The sequence below is a fragment of the Lactuca sativa genome, chromosome 6 (assembly GCF_002870075.4).
Source record: "Lactuca sativa cultivar Salinas chromosome 6, Lsat_Salinas_v11, whole genome shotgun sequence".
Classification (NCBI taxonomy): Eukaryota; Viridiplantae; Streptophyta; class Magnoliopsida; order Asterales; family Asteraceae; genus Lactuca; species Lactuca sativa.
The window spans coordinates 9,439,345-9,463,399 of record NC_056628.2 but is presented as its reverse complement, the minus strand read 5'-3'; the positions used below and the strand labels follow the sequence as shown (position 1 = coordinate 9,463,399).

The following is a 24,055-nucleotide window of genomic DNA, read 5'->3' as shown; positions in this document are numbered from 1 at the left end:
AAATTTACAGTTTAAACCTTTATGTTTAATATTTTGTTATAATTAACCCGTTTAGTACATACTAAACTCATAATTTTAATTAATTTACTTTTTGCATATTTTTTTCTCATAATTTTCACTTATTTCAATTTCAAATTCAAATAAAATTTCTATTTAATCGTTCGTACTTAACATTTTGTTTTAATCAACCCGTATATTATACGGGTCTCACAACTAGTCATTAATAACAGAAAAATGGGTCCAAACCCCTACACCGTCCCGCTTCCTTAATCCTTCCAAAACCTTTTTCAATTACCCATTTTCTTTTCTTTCCAAAACGAGTAACTCCCTCCGGCATCAACCTAACCTAGCTAGAGAAGCACCGCTTTCGCCATCATCACTACACCAACCACTACTATCGCTATCGCCATTGCCACTGCCACTGCCCCAAGCACCGACCATCGATATCGCCACTACACAAAGAATCACCGACAGTCGTGTGTGACTAGTGATTTGAGATATAAGGGATTAGAGATGGTGTTATCGGAATCAAATCGAAGCTGGAGTTCCTCAGTGGTGAATCTAGAAGCAAAAATCAGGTTAATTCCTTATGTAAAAGAAACTTAAAAAAAGTATGAAGGAGTAAAAAATACTAATGGTAGCGTGTCGAGTTGTATGCCTAAAATATTTAAACATCACTTCAAAAGTTAAATTCATTACGTCATTGGATTGGGCTGTTTTTTATATATACATGTTAATTAAAAAAAAAGGTCTTAGGACCTACCTTATGCCTTACTACCTCCGCCAACTAGAGTTCCTTATCTTTGCCAATAGTTTGGGTTTGTGGAAGTGTATCCTGCGGTGAAACATTTTGATGGAAACAAAGAGAGACGTCCATAGAAGAGTTGGGTAAGAGAGGGGGAGGTCCGAACGATGAGAAAGTTGGTATGTGGTGATACTAGCAATAGTTGTTGCCATGTCTTCATTTCTTCGCATCCCATGTTTTCATCTCTTCTCCTCCAACATCCTTAATCAGCCATCAAGACTACCTATTATTTCAAATCTTGCTACAAATCAGGTCCCCATATGCGAGTGGATGGAATCCAATGTGGCTTGTGTAAATTCAGTCATCTAGTTTATTATTATTATTATTATTATTATTATTATTATTATTTTGCTTGACTTCTTCTTATTCGACCTTTAATTTGTAACTTTTGTAGGTTTTGAGGAACCATCAACCATCTGTGGGTTTCTTTTAATTTGCCAGTTGAAGTTCACTGTGTAGGTATATTTGTTGTTGTTGACTTGTTGTTCTAGTCATTGCAAATGATGTTCAATGGTCTTTTGGTCGGAATCTTAGAAGAGAAAATGAGGTTGTCGAAGGGAGGTACTAGTCGGAGGAAAGGATAGAATATGTCGGGCGGGTGGCTAGAAGAATTGATAAAGAAGTGGGGGTGAGTTGGTAGGGTCTACATGTAATATAATTATAATAATAAATAGATATAAATAGAAAATAAAAAATAAAGGTAAACTAATAAATTTCTTTGGACCTAACAAATTTAGTTAGTGGTGTTAAAGTTTAAGGACCAATACATTGTCTTTTAACAACTTTAATCCTTTTTGTTTTTACATGTTTTTTTTTTAAATCCGTTTTTATAATTTTATTTTTATATGTTTTTACAACTTTGTTTTGATGGTGATGGAAGGTCTAGAAGTTAAACTGAAAAAATTAAATAAATAACGAAGTTGTAACAACGATTTATTATATATATATATATATATATATATATATATATATATATATATATATATATATATATATATATATATATATATATATATATATATATATCATTCATACTTATAAAACTAGCATTTTTTCTTGTATCTCATGCATTTGAAACCCCCATTCTTTTTTCCTTTCACCACATTCATTTGAAACTCCCATGACTTTTCAATTTCTTTATAATAATAATTATAATTTGGTAATTAGGTTAAATAAATATCAAAATCTAAAGTGTATTAATATATAAACTAAATTTCAATATTAAACTAATATCTTTAATTCTACTTATAAAATTATGTTTTTTAACTTTTAACATATTATATTTAATTTATTAGTTTTAATATATTGTTGGATGTAACCCATTATCATTTTAAAGGTATAATTTTTGAACAATTTGTATAAAATACTTAAATTATTAATTAAAATATAACATTAAAGGCTCAACTTAAATATAAATTTTATTTAACTTAAACAACCCAAAGATTATTTTACAAATAGTTAAAAGTGATAAATTGTAGTGTCTTTCTAATAATGATTGTAAGTTGGTTAATAAGGTTAAATAAATATCAAACCTAAAGAATAATCATAAATAGACTAAATTTCAATTTTAAAATAATATATTTACTTCTATTTATAAAGTTATGTTTTTAAATTTTAACATATTATAATTAATTTATTAGATTTAAAATGTTGTTGCATTTAAACCATTATCAGTTTAAAGCTACAATTTTTGAACAGTTTGGACAAAATATTTAATTTGTTAATTTAAATATAACATTACTGTGTCAACTTAAATATAAATTTAAGTTCCACTAAAAAAACCAAATAATATTTTGTAAATACTTAAACGTGATAAATTATAGTGATAAATGCAAAAACTAAATTGTAATATCAGTTTAACTAAAATATTTCCTAAATATATTTATATAATCGTTAAAAATTTTCAAATAAGTAGCTTAAAATAACTTATAATAAAAATAGTTAAAAATAACTCTATATAAATGATTATATTGAAACCTTTAAAATCAAAAAATAATGTTTGATGTTTTAAATAATTATAATGATAGAAATTAAAACATTAAGCAAATAAATTTTATAAAATTAGTTCAAAATAACAATTATAAATAATATTAAACCATATATAATATTTAATTTTATTGATGTGTAACTCGCGAGTAGAAATCATTCAAACGATTGAGATCATGACGTTATAATAAGTTTATATATTATCATATAATTCAAAATAATCAATATATTATATCAAATTAATATACGAATTATTATATCAAATTTAACAACAACGTTAGTGTTATATTTTAAAAAATACATATTCGTAAAGACTTCAACTATATAGGTGTTTCTGCACATTACAATGTCAACTCAGATATAAATTTCAGTTTCATTTAAAAAAACTAAAGAATATTTTGTAAATAATTAAAAGTGATAAATTGTAGTGATAAAAGCAAAAACTAAATTGTAATTTCAATTTAAATAAAATATTTCTGAAATTATTTTTATAATCATTAAAAGTTTCCAAATAAATAGCTTAAAATAACTTACAATAACAATAGTTAAAAACAACTCTATATAAATGATTATATTGTTAGCTTTAAAATAAAAAAACAATGTTTGATGTTTTAAATAATTATAATGATAGAAATTAGAACATTAAGGAAATAAATTTTTAAAAATTAATTAACAATAAAAACAACTATAAATAACATCAAATCATATATTATATTTAATTTTATTCATGTGTAACTCGCGGGTAGAAGTCATTGAAACGATTGAGATTATGAAGTTATAATAAATGTATATATTATCATATAATTCAAAATAATCAATATATTATATCAATTTAGTATATACAAATTATTAGATCAAATTTAACAACAACATTATTGTTATATTTAAAAAATCATATATTTGTAAAGACTTCAACTATATAGGTGTTTCTGCGCAACGCGCGGGCATTCGCCTAGTATACTTATAAAGCTAGCATTTTTTCTTGAATCTCATGCATTTGAAACTCCCATTCATTTTTCCTTTAACCACATTAATTTGAAACTCTCATGACTTTTCAATTTCTTTCTAATAATGATTTTATAATTGGTTAATAAGCTTAAATAAATATGAAACCTAAAGTATAATCATATATAAACTAAATTTCAATATTAAAAGAATATATATTTTCTTCTACTTATAAAGTTATGTTTTTAACATTTAACATATTATACTTAATTAATTAGGTTTAATATGTTGTTGTATGTAAACAATTATCATTTTAAAGCTACAACTTTTGAACAATTTGTGTAAAACACTTAAATTGTTATTTTAAATATAACCTTACAAGATCAACTTAAATATAAATGTTAGTTAAACTTAAGTAACCTAAAGAATATTTTGTAAATAGTTAAAAGTGATAAATTGTAGTATCTTTCTAATAGTGATTATAAGTTGGTTAATAAGGTTAAATAAGTATCAAACCTAAAGTGTAATCATAAATAAACTAAATTTCAATATTAAAATAATATTTTTACTTCTACTTAGAAAGTTTTGTCTTTAACTTTTAACATATTATACTTAATTTATTAGATTTAATATGTTGTTATATGTAAACCATTCTCAATTTAAAGCTACAACTTTTAAATAATTTGGACAAAATACTTAAATTGTTAATTTAAATATAACATTACAAAGTCAACTTCAATATAAATTTCAGTTCTACTTATAACTCAAAGAATATTTTGTGAATAATTAAAAATAAAAAATTATAGTGCTAAATACAAAAACTAAATTGTAGTATCAATTTAACTAAAATATTTCCTAAAGATATTCCTATAATCGTTAAAAGTTTTCAAATAAGTAGCTTAAAATAACTTACAATAACAATAGTTAAAAATAACATTATATAAATGATTATATTGTTACCTTTAAAATAAAAAAAAATTGTTTGATGTTTTAAATAATTACAATGATAGAAATTAAAACGTTAAGCAAATAAATTAAAAAAAATAATTTACAATAACAAAAACTATAAATAACATTAAACCATATATTATATTTAATTTTATTCATGAATAACCCACGGGTAGAGGCCATTCCAAAGATTGAGATTATGCGGTTTTAATAGATGTATATATTATCATATAATTCAAATTAATCAATATATTATATCAACTTAGTATACGAATTATTATATCAAATTTAATAACCACATTATTGTTATATTTAAAAAAACATATATTGGTAAATATTTCAGCTATATAGATGTTTCTGCGCAACGCGCGAGTATTCGCCTAGTATATATTGTTGGATTAATGTCTAAGTCCATAACTATAATTGGTAAGACTTGACCCGACCCGGCATGGTCCATTTGGGTTGCATACCATCATGCACTTGGATAGACTATAATGAGAGAAATAAGACACTTATGGTTATTAATATATTATAAGTTCTAGTATAGTAATAATAAGAATAATAAGATTATTTAATTAGTATTGATCAAGAATTAATCTAGGATTAATTAAGTGATCAAAAGAAGACTAATTAAATATATGGGTTGATTGTGTAAATCATCCATACTTGTATAGTGGGCTAATGCTTCATGGATTATCTAGTTGGGCCAAAACCCATATGATGCTCCATGGATGCTCCATGGTGTATTTGAACCCATGGATCCAAGGAAATGGAAAGTCATGACAATTAAGGGTTTGCCCTAATTGTTACACTATATATAGATATTATTCTTGGCAAAATCGGTGTTAGTATTATTCTAGAGAGGGCTAGCCGATTTCATGAGTTATAGAATTCTCTCAAGTTATTCTAAGTGTTTTGGTGATTGTGATTCCATTTGAGGTGTCACACTTGGGGCACTAGGCACTCAAGCTTCATGAAGACTTTCTACACCAAAGAGGTATGTATTCTATCTTGTTATATTGATAGTTTTGTATGCTAGATTAGGATAATACCTTGGATGTTCTTATTTGTATGTATAATAGAGAAAACATAGATCCAAGGTATTTAGGGTTGCATGTACACTTAGGAGTGTTAGAATGCTCAAAACCCAACAGTGGTATCAGAACCTAGGCTTGTTTTCTTGTTATACCTGCAATAGAAGCTGAAAAAACGAATTTGTTGCTGTCTGATCATCAGACTCGGCGAGTCCATCAGGAGACTCGACGAGTCCATGCCTAAAAAGTGATCAAATCGATCTAACTCGCCGAGTTGGTTCATGCACTCGACGAGTTGGACCCCCAGACAGCATATTTTCGAGTTTTTTGGCTAGAAATGGACTAGGAACATTACCCTAAGTTGTTTTTGAACTTATAAACTTGTTTTTGATGTGGTAATGTTCATGCTAATCCATTTTCAAAGATAATTGTCAATAGATTCATGTTTTGTATTAGTTTAAGGTTTAGACTAATTACATGAAAAAGTTTGATTTGAATTATCTTGTTCTTATGAGTTGCTTAGATTAATAGAAAAGTTAATTGAAATAGTTGTTTTCAATCCATTTTAATCTAAGAGTTGAGTATAAAATGTGTTTGTGTAACTTGTCCTCAAGTTACATGAAAAGTCACATTAAAGACTCATAAAACTCATAAAAGTTGGCAATGGTTACAAAAGATGAAGAGTCTTGTCCTTAAGTTATGGAGGTTCAAGAGTCACTTCATTAAGTAATAAAATATGTAGCCATAATTAAATCCATAAGTTATAAAATAAAGAAAAGTTAATTCTTTTATTAGTTTAAAGTCTTCCATAACTTGTCCTCAAGTTATGGAACTTGAAGAGTTTTTGGATTAAAACTACTTTAAACACATAAGTTATGGAATTAATTAGTTTTGAATAGTTTCAAAACTTGCCCTCAAGTTTTGGAATTTGAAAAAGTTTTCAAGTATGAATACTTTAATTCCAAGTTAGCCCTTAGAATTTTAAAAAGTTAAAATTCAACCCTTATACTTTATAATATTATAAGTTAATAATATATATATGTATAAGAGTAAAGTCAGTCTTACCGCTAGTACGCCTCATTCACGAAGCCGGTCTATAAGGTGGGTATAAGGTTGTTGCCTATAAAATGGCAACTTAATGGATGTCCACTCTCACCCACCGCTTGCTTGACCGGTGGAGGGTCGTTAGCCGAACGGGTTTGACAGGACTATAATTCTCCCTTCATTAAAAGTATTAATGATAAATACTAAGTAACTAAACTCTTAATAATACCCAATCTTAGTTACTTAGGAAAATGTGAATAAGGTGCTAATCCATGAAATTACACTTTACACTTTGTCAAAGTCGTTAGTGGAGCGTGTGTGGTTAACCGGCACACTAACTTGGACGAATTCTAACCTCCCTCCTCTCTCCTTATACCTTTTCCACTTGCTTATGGTGTTTGTAAGCCATTAGAGGAGTGACACTTGTGACTCTCAGCTTTCCAAGGTCAATTCAAGGAGGAATTGGATTGTTATTGCTATATAACAATCAAGGTATGTTCTTAAACCTAATTACATGTGTATTCTGATTTCCATATGCTAGAATTAGGGTTTATAGTCTTGGATTCAAAGTATGTACAATAGAGAAACCTAGATCCAAGCTTTAGGGTTTGTATGAGCACATAGGATGTCTTATGACCAAAACCCATCAAAGATATGATAACATTTCTAGATTATATGTATATGAGTGAAAGAATACTACAATATGCAAGGGTAAAGAGACCCTTATTCTTAACATAAAAGTCTTCTTTATATATAAAACACCAAATACTTATCTTGGAAACACTCTTTCTTTGTTTCTGAATTTGACATAAATATTGCACCATAGCCTCCTGGAACAATGTTACCTCTATACCCCATATCCTCAGTGAACTTCCCAAACACCAAAAAATAGAAACAAAAGGAATGAAATCTAAAAGTTGTGATGATATTGTTCGTATGGAACGAAATATGAATATATATATATATATATATATATATATATATATATATATATATATATATATATATATATATATATATATATATATATATTGTGTATAAGCTATGTTGGCAATGTTGTGATTTTTTTTGTTTATAAGCTATGAAATATGAATTTTTTTTAATTCATTTATTTATTTATTTATTTATTTTTGTATAAACTATGTCGGCAAGGTTGACCTTAATTGTTCTATTATTATTTAGGATGATGTTAATTTCAATGATAGATAAATTGCTTTAAATATAACAGAAGGGTAAAATAGTTATTTTTTATCACTAAGCACATTCAGTCAGATATACAATCAAACAACAACATTTCTTATTCAGTCAGGATTTTTTACCCAGACAGACCTTTCCCAGTCAGCACTTTCTCAATCAGCAACTACCAAACGGGGCCTAAGACTTCCGAAACTTGTCAGTTTTGGTCTGTTAGGTTTGACATGTTGCGGTTTTAACCATAAACACAATTTCCTTTATTAAAACTAATTTTATGAAAATTACAATACAGTCCCTGGACTATATATTTCATAATTTATTATTATTATTATTATTATTATTATTATTATTATTATTATTATTATTATTATTATTATTATTTCACTACACGCCTCTATGTCCCACACATTCGTCTTTATAGTGTTTTAAAAATTGGTGTTTTATGAGTTTTTTGTCTTTATAAATTTGCCACATAAGTTTTTACAGTTTTACATGGGAAAGAAGATTAAGACTTTCGAAAGTTGTCAGTTTTGGTCCGTTAGGTTTGACATGTTGCCGATTTTAACCATAAACACAATTTCCTTTATTAAGATTAATTTTATGAAAATTACAATACAGTCCCTGGACTATATATTTCATAATTTATTATTATTATTATTGACTATTGTCACTACACGCCTCTATGTCCCACACATTCATCTTTATAATGTTTTAAAAATTGTCATTTTATGTTTCTTGAAAGTCATTATAGATATTTAAAACTTTAGTTTAATTATTATTACTATACCTTTTTATCAAATCTTTTAATTTTCTCCAAAATAATGACATACAAATTATTGACTTATTGTCATGTTTTTATTATATCATATGATATTCATTATAAAAAATTGCTTGGCATTAACAATTTCAAGTTTATCAAAAAAATTATTTAGTTTAAAACTAATCAATCAAGGTTTAAGTAGAATCTTCACCTTTATGTTCAAGTGAGTTTCAATTTTATTTAGAATCTCATAATTTTGTGAATTATAAGAATCAAAACTATTTAATAATTCTTATTTTATTACAGGTTTGCATAACAAAAAGTTTTAACGTTGTGTTCTTGTATCCAAGACCACAAACAAAAGCTTCTTGAGGTTCAAACAATAATTGCTTAAGTTGTGAAAGAAATTTATTCGAACTCGCGCCAATGGCGCTGTGACTTTTTACTATTACAAATAAAAAACACGCCAAAGGCACGACTGGGGCATTTCCTAGTTAAGTATGATTGTATAAATAAAGTTGTAAAATTGCAATTGTGAACAAACATGTAAAAACTAGGTAAAATAATATGTGAAAATCTGAAAAAGTTAAAAGGACTAAATAAACTTACCATAATTCAATATTGTCAAGATCAAGATTTTACTCAAGATTGTTTTATGTTTTGCAACATCATAATCGTAAAATCGGATCGGGACGGAAGATCCTACCAAAATGAATATCTATTCAAATTTGCTTGTAAGATCCTATATGTGCAATATATATACATTATAACTTGATGGCGATTAAGACGTTGATATGAAATCGATTTTATCTTTTTAAAGATGAATCATAATTTTTGTTGTTGCAGACCATAAAATTAGGAAGAAACCATCTTAATTACAAAAAAAAAATTATTATGATATACAACTAAAAGCTTAAGGTCACAAACAGGATATCAAGAGTGTATCCTAATTCGAGATGAAGTAATGATGATCTATTAGAATATTGCAACTTAGAATGCTCGATTTCAAGTTGAATGAAAAAAAAAAAAAATTTGAGGTTCAGTTATATAATAAAACTAAAGAAGTGGGACCAAACGTGTTAAGATCTTAAGATCCTAATCTGGATCCTAAGATCCTACTATAAATCTTGATTTAGATAGATCTTAGTGAGATCGATATTATTTTTGGCTTATAGAATTTAAAATCTTAAGATCAAGGTTAAGATCATAATTAAGATTTTAACAAACATGTCATAAATTAAGATATCTTAAAATGCCAAAAAAGAAAAAAAAAAAAAAAAAAAAGAATTGTGTATTCTAAAAAAAAACTGTTATGTCAAGTCACAAAAATAAAATGCACACAAACTAAACAAGTTAATGAACTTTAAAACGCAAAAAATAATAAAGTGGCTAATACAGTATTTTGACCCAATTTCATATTTAACCCTAATTTATATGGGAACTTAAATAAAATATATATAATAATCAAAGAAATATATTATGGTGTCCTACTCAGCATTTCTTGTAGGTGCTCTTTGTTAATTACGATTGATAAAGTAAGAACAAAATCTTCCCCAATCATAATTAACATCTGATTAGCTTAGATTAATATAATTTGAAAGAATGTGGATTTTCGGAAGGAAAGGAGAATCAGGATTTTCATCTTCTTCAACAGCAGAGGAAGTTACCCACGGAGTTGATGGATCTCGTCTCACCGCCATTGTTACTGGTACAACCATTTTATTTTGGATAAATCGCATAAATCAATTTGTATGAATTTTCATTTTAGCAAATTTACGATATAAACCAGTTAATAGTAACATATAATGTTTCATATTTTCTTTCTTTTTCAAATTTACTTATTGATAAATTGTTGAGCTTGCATATCTTTATATGATTGCAAATATATATACTTGTTATATTCAAGAAAGATGGCTTTGAGAATCTTCATAGCTATATATATATATATATATATATATATATATATATATATATATATATATATATATATATATATATATATATATATATATATATATATATATATATATATATATATATATATATATATATATATATATATATATATATATATATATATATATATATATATATATATATATATACGACCACAGTTAATTACCTGTAACTAAGGTGCTGTAATTTTAACTTCATTTATGTTGTTTGATTTATTAAAAGTCAAATTTGTTATTTTGTTGGTGTTACATGTGCAAAATTTATGTACTTATGTTTTTATTATTTTTTATATATATCTACTTTTTATGTGTATCCAAGTTGTATAATTTTGTTGTTATACTTATACTTTAAAAAAAATATATAATAATAATAATAATAATAGTAATAAATCATAGATACAAGTATAGAAATAGTGATATGTATCTAATTTTAGGAGCTACGAGTGGTATCGGGGCTGAGACTGCACGTGTCCTTGCTTTGCGTGGTGTACATGTAGTGATGGCAGTAAGAAACATAGAATCCGGTAAACAAGTTAGAGAAACTATACTTACAGAAACACCTACTGCTAAAGTCGATGTAATGGAGCTCGATCTCAGCTCTCAGGCATCTGTAAGGGATTTTGCAACCAAATATTGTTCTTCAGGCCTTCCACTACACATTCTAATGTAAGAAAACATACTGATGATTAAATTTATGTCAAAAGCTATATATAATATTTGGTGTATTTTGTTGTAAGCAACAATGCAGGAGTTTTGGCTCCACACTTCACACTTTCTGAAGAGAAAATCGAACTACATTTTGCAACAAATCATTTAGGTATGTTTGGTTGCATTCACTTTTGACTTTTGAGTTAAGTTACTGATTTTTTAATCCATGCAAAGAAATCATTTTGTATGCAGAAGTAAAATTAAGAAAAGAACATTCTTACAAGTTACAACTATATTGTTATTTTTTTTTCCTTTTTTGGTTTTCATGAAAACATTAGATCAAAACGCTCAGTTATTGGGCTTTTTTATCAGGTCATTTTCTTTTGACGAACCTATTGCTGGAGACAATGAAGATTACTTCGTTTGAACAGAAAGTTGAAGGAAGAATCGTCAACGTATCATCCACTGGTCATCGTTTTGTGAACAAAGGAACTTTTTCTGATCAAATTAACGATGAATCGAGGTAAACAATGAAATTACGAAGCCTTCATCAGTGTCACAGACAAAAAAATCTTTTTGCAGATTTAGTTGACTTCAATCCTAAGTAGCGCACATAGACCGATGTTTAATGCAGTTTTATATATGTGGCTTTGTATTCTGCAGTTATAGCCATATACATGCCTATGGACTATCGAAGTTGGCTAATATACTTCACGCAAATGAGTTAGCAAGGCTTTTGAAGGTGATTTCAGTTTCTTTTTGGGATCTGATCGATTTTCTTGATTAAAACTTATGCTGACCACATCATCAATTTTGATCAGGAGGAAGGGATCAATATTACTGTGAATTCATTACATCCCGGATTCATTGTCACTGAAATTTTCCGTAATTTTGGTATTTTCAAGGGTACGTATGCAATCCAAGGTTGACTAAAAAGAGATTTTGTTAGTGATTTGTATCACTAATATTATTTAAGTGTATGAGATTAATTTGTTGACCAATGCAATCTTGATAAATATTAAACAATTGAGGCTAGTACGGAGTGCACACTTGTTTGAATTTATTCAAGATTCAAAGTACGCTATCATTTAGGGGTGAAACCCATGAACCAATGAGGTTCAGGGGCAATGCCCCTTTGTAGCGGGGTCCAAGGGGTGGCATCCCTTGACGGGGTCCAAGGGGCAGACCCCCTGAGTGGGGTTGGGGTTGAGCTAACAATTTTGTCCCTGATGTTGACCCTAACGGTTGACCCCTGACGTATAACCATTTTTAGTGGTAGTTTTTGTGAGAATTCTGAGACTATCTTTTGGCAACTTTGCTGTCAGTTTTCAGAAAAGGGTATTATACCCATTTTTGGTCATTAATATGGTTCAAAATAGTAGATTATAACTACACACATTCTTTGTTCCAGAACATCACTAAATTTTTTCTAATTGAGATTTCGAGAACCATCGAAATACTTCAATTTGATAGTGCAATCACGACTTTCAGTGAATCCAAGCAATTTCGAAACCCCGATTTTCTAACAGATTTAAATGTTATTTAATGACATTTTGTTACCTTAGTTCTATGCAATGCGATTCTCAGACACTTGGTCAAGGATGTTTCACAGGTTTGTAGTTTAATTTTGATTTTGTTGAAATAATATTTGCATTTACTAAACAAAATGAATTTGTATCGATCAATTTGGTTTTCAGGGAGCGGCAACCACATGCTACCTGGCGTTGAATCCAAAGGTGAAAGGTGTAACTGGTGAGTACTTTTCTGACAATAATTTGGTGAAACCATCATCGAAAGCTATGGATCCAATGTTAGGCAAGGAATTATGGGAGTTTAGTTTGAGCTTAACTACCACCAAGTGATTACGCTTGAGCTTTAGGTGCAAGTATATGGAGATATATATAACAAATTTGTATGACATAAATGAATCACTTATAATAAAATTATATAATAATTAATTCTATAATTAAAAGTTTATAATGATACTATGCATGAAATTCAAAATCCTCTTCTTTTTGTTTCCACTAAAACCTAAATTTATCAACTTATTTCCACACATCGATCCTTTGTTTTTTCTCAGAAGGTTTTTTCTAGAGACTATTTCATTTTTACTCGTCATACAACCACACATGAAAACTTTTGATCTTACCTACATATATCACCTTCTTTTTTCATGGCTTGTGTATCCTAAAAAACGACGATCCTCTTTTTTAGATGAAAAAAAGAAAAGCGGAATGATTTTTCAGTATGGTTAAGCCATGACTACCATATACTATAATCATGTATGAGATAGTTTGCATGAGTAAGAGTATGCAAATAACCATAATATACTATAGTGATACCACTATTCTATTGTCAGTTTGATCCCATTAGGGTCGTGCAACATGTGTTAGTGTTCGGTATGAATATTTTCCTGTAAAGAACAACATCTTATAATGGTTATGAGGAATGAGCACCATGAACTACAAAACATGACACAATGGGAATGGCTTGAGGCGGACCAAGTCTCTGTAATTAAGCTCATACATAGGCAAGAGATGTGGTATTTGCATGTCAAATGCATAATCCTAGTTTTTCCCTATTTAAAGGATGTGATATGTGTTTGACCTAAGGGCCATCTTGGATGATTTCTAGTTATCAAATAGGGTTCTTGTATTCCTAAGGATTTTAAGAAAAGTGTAGCTTTTATCGCTCCTTACTCGCGGAGCAACATACCAGAAAAATAAGAACTTTTATCTATCTTATCATACGCAATATCTCAATTAAAAGGGAATTTCATTCTCTCATTCATCATGGTGCAGCTTACACATTGATGAGTACAATGTAATTCAAGTAACAACCAGTTTCTTGAACTATATTATGAAGCCTTGATCATCAATTCTAGCAGACTATCATGACATTGTGATTGTATATGTATGTGTGTGTGAATCTAATGACGAGAGTAAGTATGGTCCTACTTTTTTATGGAATTCAAACCTGCATCATTAAGAGTGTACTCCACATAAGTGATGCATTGTACTTCCAGTGGTTTGTCTTATACGCTTATATAGTTTAATGGTTGGTAATAATTTCATTTTGTATTATATTTATGATGCATGTTATTAGCATGATAACTTAATTGAAACCCAAAAGTGGTATCATAGATCCTCCTTTTGGGACCATATTTTTGTATGAGTTGACATAAGTGGGAGAGAACATGTAAGCTAATGGTTTCCAAAGTATGTGAGGTCATTAGAATATAATGTCTTGCATAAGTGGAAGATTGTAAGAGTTTGAATATAAACATAACACATCAATGTTCCATACTAGATTTTTAATTTAATCCAATAAGAGTCACACATAAAAAAATATGGTGTATACTATGATCATCATCTTGTGACGAGGGAGTCTAATAGGTAAAAATCGTATATCAACATATTATTGGGTCAAAGTCGACAATATGAATGGAATTGTATAACTAGCATGTGCATTATGCAGTTATTATTAATAATTTGTAATGCTTTTAAGAAAATTATATATATATATATATATATATATATATATATATATATATATATATATATATATATATATATATATATATATATATATATATATATATATATCTTCCTATTCTAAAAAAATAATATGTTTATTCTCCTGTTGACAAATGACATACTATTAGAACTCCTCATTAATATTATATCCACCTATCATGTCAATTGTCAACCTATTAATTGTTCATTTCAAATTGTAACATTCCATTTAAAATAAGATAAGTAAATAAATAATAAGCCCTAAAACCTTGAGATGTATAATATAGGGAAAATGACACTGTAGCACATGAAAGTTTTGGCATTTGGATAATTTGGTCATTAAAGTTTTTTTTTTAGGTACATTAGACCACTAAACTCCATTTTTACCTTTTAATTACACCATTAGTCAAAAAATTAGATAGTTTTCCAGTTCCAGTACGTATGTGGCAGGGTGACGTGTACAATAAGCTTACTTGGGAAACTGATGTGTCGAAGAAGCTGACTTGTCCAACAAACCTTATTAATTGAAACCCTAAATCGGACCACTATTAAAAATGTTTCTTACCCTTTTTTGAAAAGCCAAATCCTTTCCACCGACTCTTTCCATCCTGAAAAACAATGTCTTCGAGCTCATCCACTTCAAGGAATCAGCTACAAGTGACTCATGTTCAAGTGCAAGAAGGGGTAAAGCTTTGTGATCGCGACGTTCCAGCTTCTTCGACACATCAGTATCCCAGGTAAGCTTATTGGACACATCACCCTGCCACATACGTACTTGAACCGGCAAACCCTCTAATTATTTGGATAATGGTGTAATTAAAAGGTAAAAATGAATTTTAGTGGTCTAATGTACCAACAAAACTTTAGTGACCAAATTAGCCAAATGCCAAAACTTTCATGTGCTACCGTGTCATTTTCCCTATACTATATTATTTTAATTTATCCTTAAATCCGTAATAATTTAACAGTGTTAGCTATAAGGAGTTAAATGAGATAATTTCCAGAATATGGGGTCTATATTGTAACATTAGGATTTGAAATGTAAAGGATTTTATGAAGCGAGGGTTGTTCAGTGATTATTGGATTTAAATTGAAAAGGAATTGTTGAGATAGGGACAAATGTCGGCAAAATGCATCCAAGTTTGGTAAAACACAGGACTTGAACCCGTGTTCCTTACCCCTCTCGTTTTTAAGAGTGCGGAACCCCCAAACCCTAACCCTACATCATCCCAGCTGCCACCTTATCACACCCCCCCTCATATCTAGTCGCGGCCGTCAACTACGTCGCCACTGTGAGCCACTCGAGACCGTTGTTGCACCGCTGACGTTGAAGATAGGAACCGCCAAGTCGAGGGTCATCGTTGTTGTTTCCGTTGTGGTTAAGGACGAGGACTGACGACAGACGTCGTGGTTGCTGCAGCGATCGGTGTCGGACGCAACCGCCTCTCTGCCGTAAATGCTGTTCTCCCCTCTCCGCTTTTGTTCAGGCCGCTGCTAGCCGTCGCTACCACCACTCAAACGACCCTTTGGTTGCTATGGTCATCATCCATCACCGCCTTCCACCAAGAAGGAAGCTAAGTTGTGTACGTGTTTCAGTGAGTGCTCGTGCTTCACGTACGTGTATGTGTGTATCACTGCTGTAATCGTGACTTGTGTGTGTATTTTGGCTGGCCGGAAGTTGAAGAGAGCCACCATGGCAGCCGACTATGGTGGTTGCCGCTCTTTCTGCTTTTTTTGTCACCACCAGCCACCATGTGTGGGTGGCTGTGTGTGTTTGTGTGTGTGTTCTAATGGTGGATGTTGTATAAGCATTTCTTAGTAAGAAGTGATGAAAGCACACCACCACCACCATGAGGTGGTGGTTGCAACCTTCTGCCGCCATCTTGGAGGCCATATTGGACATTTTGATATTCTTTTGGTGTTAATGTGTGTGAATGATGTAAGAACTTGTATGTGTGTTTGGATTGTGGGAGTTATCACTCGAACCACCGTCGTATGCGGGTGGCTGTCGTCGCAGACCGCCGCCAACCACCACTTCCCGAGGAGGCAAAGGGTGGTGCCCGATATATTTAATATATATTTATCTGATTAATTAATCATCTAACTTAAGGATTTGGAAACCCTAGTTAGGGTTTAGAAAGCCCGAATGTCAAGAAACCCTAGTTTTTGGAGTTGGTCATGACCCGCGTTAAAGTTGTTAATTAAAATTTAATAATACTTAATAATGCCCATACAATTAAATTAATGCAATATTGGACTTAATGGATTAAGTCCTTAAGGGGTTAAGTGTGGAACACTAACCCTAGTTATCATTCTATGTGAAAAACCCTAGAATCGGGGAGCTCTATTTTGGACAACGATTGGACGTGTAATTGGGTTGTCAATTGGATTACTATTTCACCCGAGAATGACTAAGTCAAACCTTAATTAGTCCTACCCATAGGTTATTAGGTTCTTAATGGGTTGAGTGTTCTTACTTAACTCTAATCGTCATTTCATGTGAAGCTGTCACTATTGCAAGTGACTATGACATGTGATCAGGTATTGACTAGAGTATATTCTTATAGGTGATTAGAAGTGAGTTGAAGCTGTGGAGTTCTTCATTATTGTTGTGGTTACCTACACGTATATCGAGGTGAGTTTCCTTACTGGGTTAGCGGGTCTAAGTCACCAATGTCGGCCCTTGTTATTATATTAGGATGTTAGGAGTCTATGTGACCCTTGTATGCATTATGTGTTACTATGTATATCGGGCGTGGCTTGATGTCGGGCAAGGTCTGATGACTGAATCGTACGCTGTTATTTTATGATTGTGGTGCGTGTTAGAAAGATTATGTGATATATATATATATATATATATATATATATATATATATATATATATATATATATATATATATATATATATATATATATATATATATATCGCATGGTTGCAGAAATCGGGATTAATCGGCGATTAATCGTGGATTAATCGCTTGACGTTCTCCAACCGTCAAGGATTAGGGCATTAATCGGAAATTTAGGATTAATCGGGTTTGGCGGGATTAATCGGCCTTGGCGGGATTAATCGGTCAACAAAAGTCATCAAAAGTCAAAAAAAGATCAAAAAATTTTAAAAAAATTCAAAAAACCAACTTTCTTTTTTTACTCCAAAAATTTCAAATTTTCAAATACTATACCAAAATGTTCATATTTTCGTATTTCCAAATTACAATTTTTCTTATTTTCTAATTTTGAAGTACTTGTTTTTCTTAAGATATATTAATATTTAATTAATTTTAATATTTTATTAATAATCTATGGTCCCTGATTAATCATCGATTAATCCCCGCCAAGACCGACTAATCCCTTAACACCAGTCGACCGTCGAGCTACTGTCAAACGATTTTTACAACCTTGATATATCGTATGTGTATAGTGGGCGGGGCCCGATGTCAGACAGGGCCTGATGAGTATATTGTATGCTAGTCATTAGTATTTGTTTTTATGCTTACCGGGAAAGACCCGATGTCGGACGGGGCTCGATGACTGTATGGTATTCTATAGTCTTTGTGATTATTACATGTGCTAGTAAGGTTATATGTTTATATGTTTATATGGTTATGTGTGTATCGGGCAAGGCCCAATGTCAGGCGGGGCCTGGTGATTAATAGATCTGTAATCCGAGCAGGGCTCGATGTCGGGCAGGGCCCGAAGCCTAGCGGGGCTTGATGTCGGGCGGGGCGCGAGGCCGAGTGGGACTCGATACCTGGCGAGGCACAATGGAGGGCGGGGGCCCAATATGTGATTTTTGTATGTATGGTATGTGGTATCTTGGGAAACTCACTAAGCTTTGTGCTTACGGTTTTTACTTTATGTTGCAGGTGTTCCTGGTTTCAAAAGTAAGAGCTCGGGATGATTGCAAAGCACACACCACCTCGTTCCATGTTTTGTGATTCACTCTGATTTTATAGGTCAATTTATACACTTTTTTTTATCAAGTTTGTATTGATGATGTTTTTGGAATACTGATTTATTAAATTAAAATGAAATTTTTGGGTCTTTTGTTTGGGACGTTACAAGTTAGTATCAAAGCCTTGGTTTGAGGGATTCAGACGTACTCTCGGGTGTGTCTGAGCTCAAACTGAGAATTTGGTAAGTGTTCAAGAATGAACAGAAGTGATTTAAAAAGGGAAAAACAAGTTTTCTAATACAAGAAAGGGTGTGGTGCATGCAATCGACCGATCTCAAGTAAGTGTAACATCCCGAAATTCAAGCCCAAAAATTTCATTTTTGATTAATTAATTCATAAAACATTCATTAAAAAATATTGTATAAACACGTCATCTCAAAATCAAGTATCATATTTGAAACCCACAACCATGATCAAATGTCATATCAGAGTACAATCCCAGAAAACACCGTGCAGAAAATCATTTGTGTGTGTGGTGCCATACTACGCCGCCGGCTCCTTCCCCTTAGATGAAGAGGTACCTGAAACCAAAAACTGAAACCGTAAGCACAAAGCTTAGTGAGTTCCCCCATCATACCACATACCATACAGTGTCATCGATATCTTTCAACATAAGTCAATATTCACACAATAATGTAACCGGGGAAACCTACAAATTTTGAGTAGAATGGTATTTTAGACAGGTAATTTTTGAGTTTAATGGTCTAACAGGTCCAAAAAAATATTGAATGGTCATTTAAAACCAAAGGTAAAACTTTAATGTGCCTTTATGTCAATAACCCACTTTTAAAATGTTTATAATTATTATTTTGTGATTAGAAGTTTATATGCATCTTTTTAGTCATAAAAGTTGTCTTAGAAAAACAAAGAGTTGTTTTATATAATTTTGAGTATATAATAATGTATGATATATATAAACTAGTCAATGACCTTTGTGTTGTTATTTGTATTGATTTGTTGAAAAAGTGGTTATAGTAATTTATTTATTCATATGGTATGTAATAATTAAATAGATTATTTTTCCTCATTTACTTTTGTAAGTAATAGATTAATTTTTATAAATAATTTATTTGTACAAACATGTAACAAGAAATGAAGATGGAGCTATATATTTTTTGAAGCCCAAAAGTGAATTTTCACAACTTATAAGTTGTAGGGAAAATTGTGACACTTCCTAAAACAGTCGCCAAAGAAGTCACTGTTAGCTATTTCCTTAAGGGTTGTTGGACCTTTTGCGACACTTCCTAAAAGTGTTGCATGTTGCTTAATTATTACTTTCAATAAACTTTTCAACTTTTTGCAAGTAATGAGTGTTTTTTTAAGTGGAAGCTTCTACAATAACATTACTAGAAGATGTTGGTCCCTTTAGGAATGGACTTGCCATTTTGATGACATTTTGTGATCCCTTTAGGAATGGACTCACAAAATGTCAATAGTTGGTTGGTTTATGCATATATGTTTTTAACATGTTTGTGTTTTTTAATTTTTATATTGTTATTATTATGTTATGGTTGATAAATTATTTTTTCAAATGAAAAATAATATTTGAACATAAAGAAACATCACAAAGGAGTTTGGTTCTAATGAAATTTACATTTTTAACATAAGATGGTAAAATAGTATTAAAATTAAAACAAGCTTTATCGTTAAAACTAGTAATAGATAAAATTTCGATATTAAAATTATCTTAGTCTAAAATAGAGATTTGTAAACTTATCAAACTTCAAACCTTATTTTATAAAAGAGAGTTTTATTAAAAGGTTTATAATAATTCTAAAGCGCTCAAACGTTTGACTTAATACTAGTTATTAATATTTGACCACGTCGATTTTATAAAGTCAGATTTTATCAAAAGAACATTGTTAAAATATGATTTTTACATAAAATAAGTTTTTTTTTTAAGTATACCCATGGTTTATTGGATGTATGAAATAACCATGATATAATATATTTTTTAAACTAGAATTATAAAAACATCAAAGACCATTTACCAACCTCAAATCTATGCAATAATTTTTAAAGAACACTCGTACATTTCTGTATGCACTAGTAGGATAAAGGTCACTCAACCACGTAGTGTTGTCTTTTGATGGCCATGGTGTTTTTTCAATTTCTATAACCAAGTTATAGGTCGATTACATAAAATTTTCAAATTGGATGATTTGATTGGAAATCTATTGTGATAAATGTCACCTAAAAAAGAGAGTTATGAGACATGGATGAGATCAAACATGTCTAAATAAATTTGTTATTAGCGATCTCATAAATCTTGGAATTATATAATAGAATATAATTGATAATCGATATTTACGGGATTGGAATCAAATGAATGGGTTCATGTCTTAACAGACAATCTCATGAGAGATGTAAAATTGTATACATTTAAATGTCCTAATCCTAAACAACTTGTTTTGAGCAATAGAGTTGAACATGATACCTAGTAAAGGCATCATTGTGATGCTCCACATGCTGCTAGCATCACACTAGGAATAGTTATTCCTGACTTCCAAGAAGTCTTGGATAATATATATATATATATATATATATATATATATATATATATATATATATATATATATATATATATATATATATATATATATATATATATGTATATATATATTTGTTTTAAACTTGTTCAAACAATGGAATAATGCAAGGATGAGAAGAGTAACTGTGTGTGATCTAAGAAACCCATGTTTTATGGACCGAACACATTTAAGCCCCAGAAATCCAAGAAGGCCTAGATAGATGGATCTTGTTTCTTTTGTGGAGAATCTGGACACTAGAAGAGGAACTGCTCATCTTATCTGAAAGGAAAGTCTGGAAGAGACTAGTATCAAGTATTTACTAGATATAACCCATACTTTTCATTTAACACTCAAGTATGTGATACTTAAATGTTAATTTAATATTTGTAACTTTCTTGTAGATAATTACAGAAGAGTAACCAACTGAGCACAAGCAAGTTGGAACTTCACTCTCGAAGTTTAGTTTATTATTTATGTTTAGGACATAAATTACTTGTAAAAGAAAACAATGTTTGTTTTGGAACACTGTATGTTTTAAATTTAGCATGCGTAGATAAATATATATATATATATATATATATATATATATATATATATATATATATATATATGTCTCAGTTATTTTATTTAAATGTTTGATTATTTACTTGATCGTTTTTTATAACAATAATAGTCATATTTTGAAATGATTAACTTCTATTTATGAGGCTAGATCTCTTAATAAAACTATAATGTAAATATCAATATTTTATAAATAAAATTAAGTTCTATATGTAAGCACTTTTGACTTAAACTTGTTTTAAATCAAACTTATCTATGACATTGTTATCTTTATTATATAAATGAAATACAAATATTCCAACTTCAAGAATGGGGAGTAAGTTTTGTAGAAATGAGATCTAAGTAAAACATAATTGCATAATATACTAAATAAAAATACACTGCTACTTCATAAGTTGAAATCAAATATGATTAGATGAATGGGTTCATTGAAAAAAAACTATGTTTATTTCTACCATTCAAGGATCACATAGAAATATTTGTGACTTCATGAGTATACTTAATCAAGCTAAGAGACCCCATGTCACGTAAAAACACCAATTGTATTCTCCAAGATATTTAACTGTACCTAGAGTAAAGTCAAATAACGAGATGATGGTATTCGTAGAATTTGCAAAAATTAAATTTAGTCAGGCCCATTAATAATGTAGCACCTGGTTCCCGGTACGTATTCTTTGTAATTAAAATTCTTATTTCTTGCATTTTTGCCTTGGACTCGGCGAGTTGAAGGACCAACTCGCCGAGTAGAAGCGGGATGAGGCGCGGGTTCCAAGTTTTGGACTCGGCGAGTCGGTCCCCGGACTCGGCGAGTAGACCCTGTTTGGGCAAAAACCCTAATCCGGGTGTTTGCACCCTATTTAAACGCTCTAAATTGGCCTCTTTTGTACCTAACTCTTCCAGAGAGCTGTAAAGCGAAACCCTAGCCCCCATTTTGTTCTTGAGAGTGTTCTTGGCTTTGTGAAGAAGGTTTAGAGCTTAGGAGAAGAAGGAATAGGTTGAAGTGTGCAAGGAGGGGAGGTAGATCCGGAATCTTCACTGAGAGAAGCTTCCATTCAGGTAGAAAAGTTCTTACCTTGATCACTAGTTCATTAGATCCCCTTTTGTCCCAAATTAGTGGTTTTCAAGCCCTAAAACCTCAAACTCCATGTATTTGTGCTCTATGTTCCGAAAGGACTTCAAATCTAGACCTTATGGACGTATTAGAAGTATAAAGTTTCTGTGGTTGAAGTGATTGAGGTCCCCATTGAGTGTATGACCTCATTAAGAGCTTGGTTTTGCCTTTTGGAGCTTATAGGGCCATGAATGCACATAAAGTTTGCAACTTTACGTGATAAGCATGCCCTAGGATCATAGATCTATGGTTTGGAAGCGTTGCATGTCTTAGATTTGGTCTGTATGGGAAATGGGTCGAAGGGACTCGGCGAGTCCCAAAGTGGAACTCGGCGAGTTCTATGAAGATGGTCTTAGACTCGACGAGTTGGGTGAACAACTCGGTGAGTCCTTTGAAGATTGCCTGGTACTCGACGAGTTGTTCTTCAAACTCGGCGAGTGATATGAACTGTTACTGAGTTAAGACGGGTTTAAGTGTAGAAGGTCCAACCCTTCGCATCTACACGCAGAATTAGCAATTTAACGTGTAGCAATAGTCCCAGAAACCCAAATCCTCATAAAGGATGTTGTGAGGAGGATATGGAATCGAGTAGGAGATCTGCTCGTGGGACTCGGCGAGTTGTTCTTGGACTCGGCGAGTCGGATCGCGAGTCGGTTCTATAATCCCAAGTAGTGAGTTGAGGGTGACTCAGTGAGCGGGAAGAGGGACTTGGCGTGTAGGACCAGGTTAGTAAGAGAAGGACTCAGCGAGTCTGTGCCATAACTCGGCGAGTCCAGTCAACTGGAAGTTGATTTTGACCAAGGAGTTGACCTTGGACCATAGGTGGGTCAGTCATTTAATCTGATGGTATTTATGAGTGGCTAATCTATGTTTATGGATTTGTAGCCGGAGGATTATCGGTGCAGCAGTCAGACGTTCAACAGTTAGACTTTTGGTAGCTATTTTTCGAGGTGAGTTTCCTTCCAGTAGGAACGGGTCTAAGGCACCAAGGTCGGCCCGTATAGACGATATGATAGTATCGGAGTGTAGGCAGAGCCCGTATCTCTTAGTTGAGTCTGATGAT

The 24,055-nt window shown here is 31.0% G+C and overlaps 1 protein-coding gene across 1 annotated transcript; it reads left to right on the top strand.

The window, feature by feature from the left end:
- Positions 1-7,853: 7,853 nt before the first annotated feature.
- Positions 7,854-13,304, top strand: LOC111900368 (short-chain dehydrogenase TIC 32, chloroplastic). Its single transcript, XM_023896249.3, has 8 exons — positions 7,854-10,424; positions 11,106-11,337; positions 11,409-11,488; positions 11,692-11,842; positions 11,983-12,061; positions 12,141-12,225; positions 12,885-12,931; positions 13,017-13,304. The coding sequence occupies exons 1-8, from the start codon at positions 10,319-10,321 to the stop codon at positions 13,179-13,181; spliced, it is 945 nt and encodes a 314-aa protein (XP_023752017.1). The 5' UTR covers positions 7,854-10,318; the 3' UTR covers positions 13,182-13,304.
- The last annotated feature ends 10,751 nt before the right edge of the window (positions 13,305-24,055 follow it).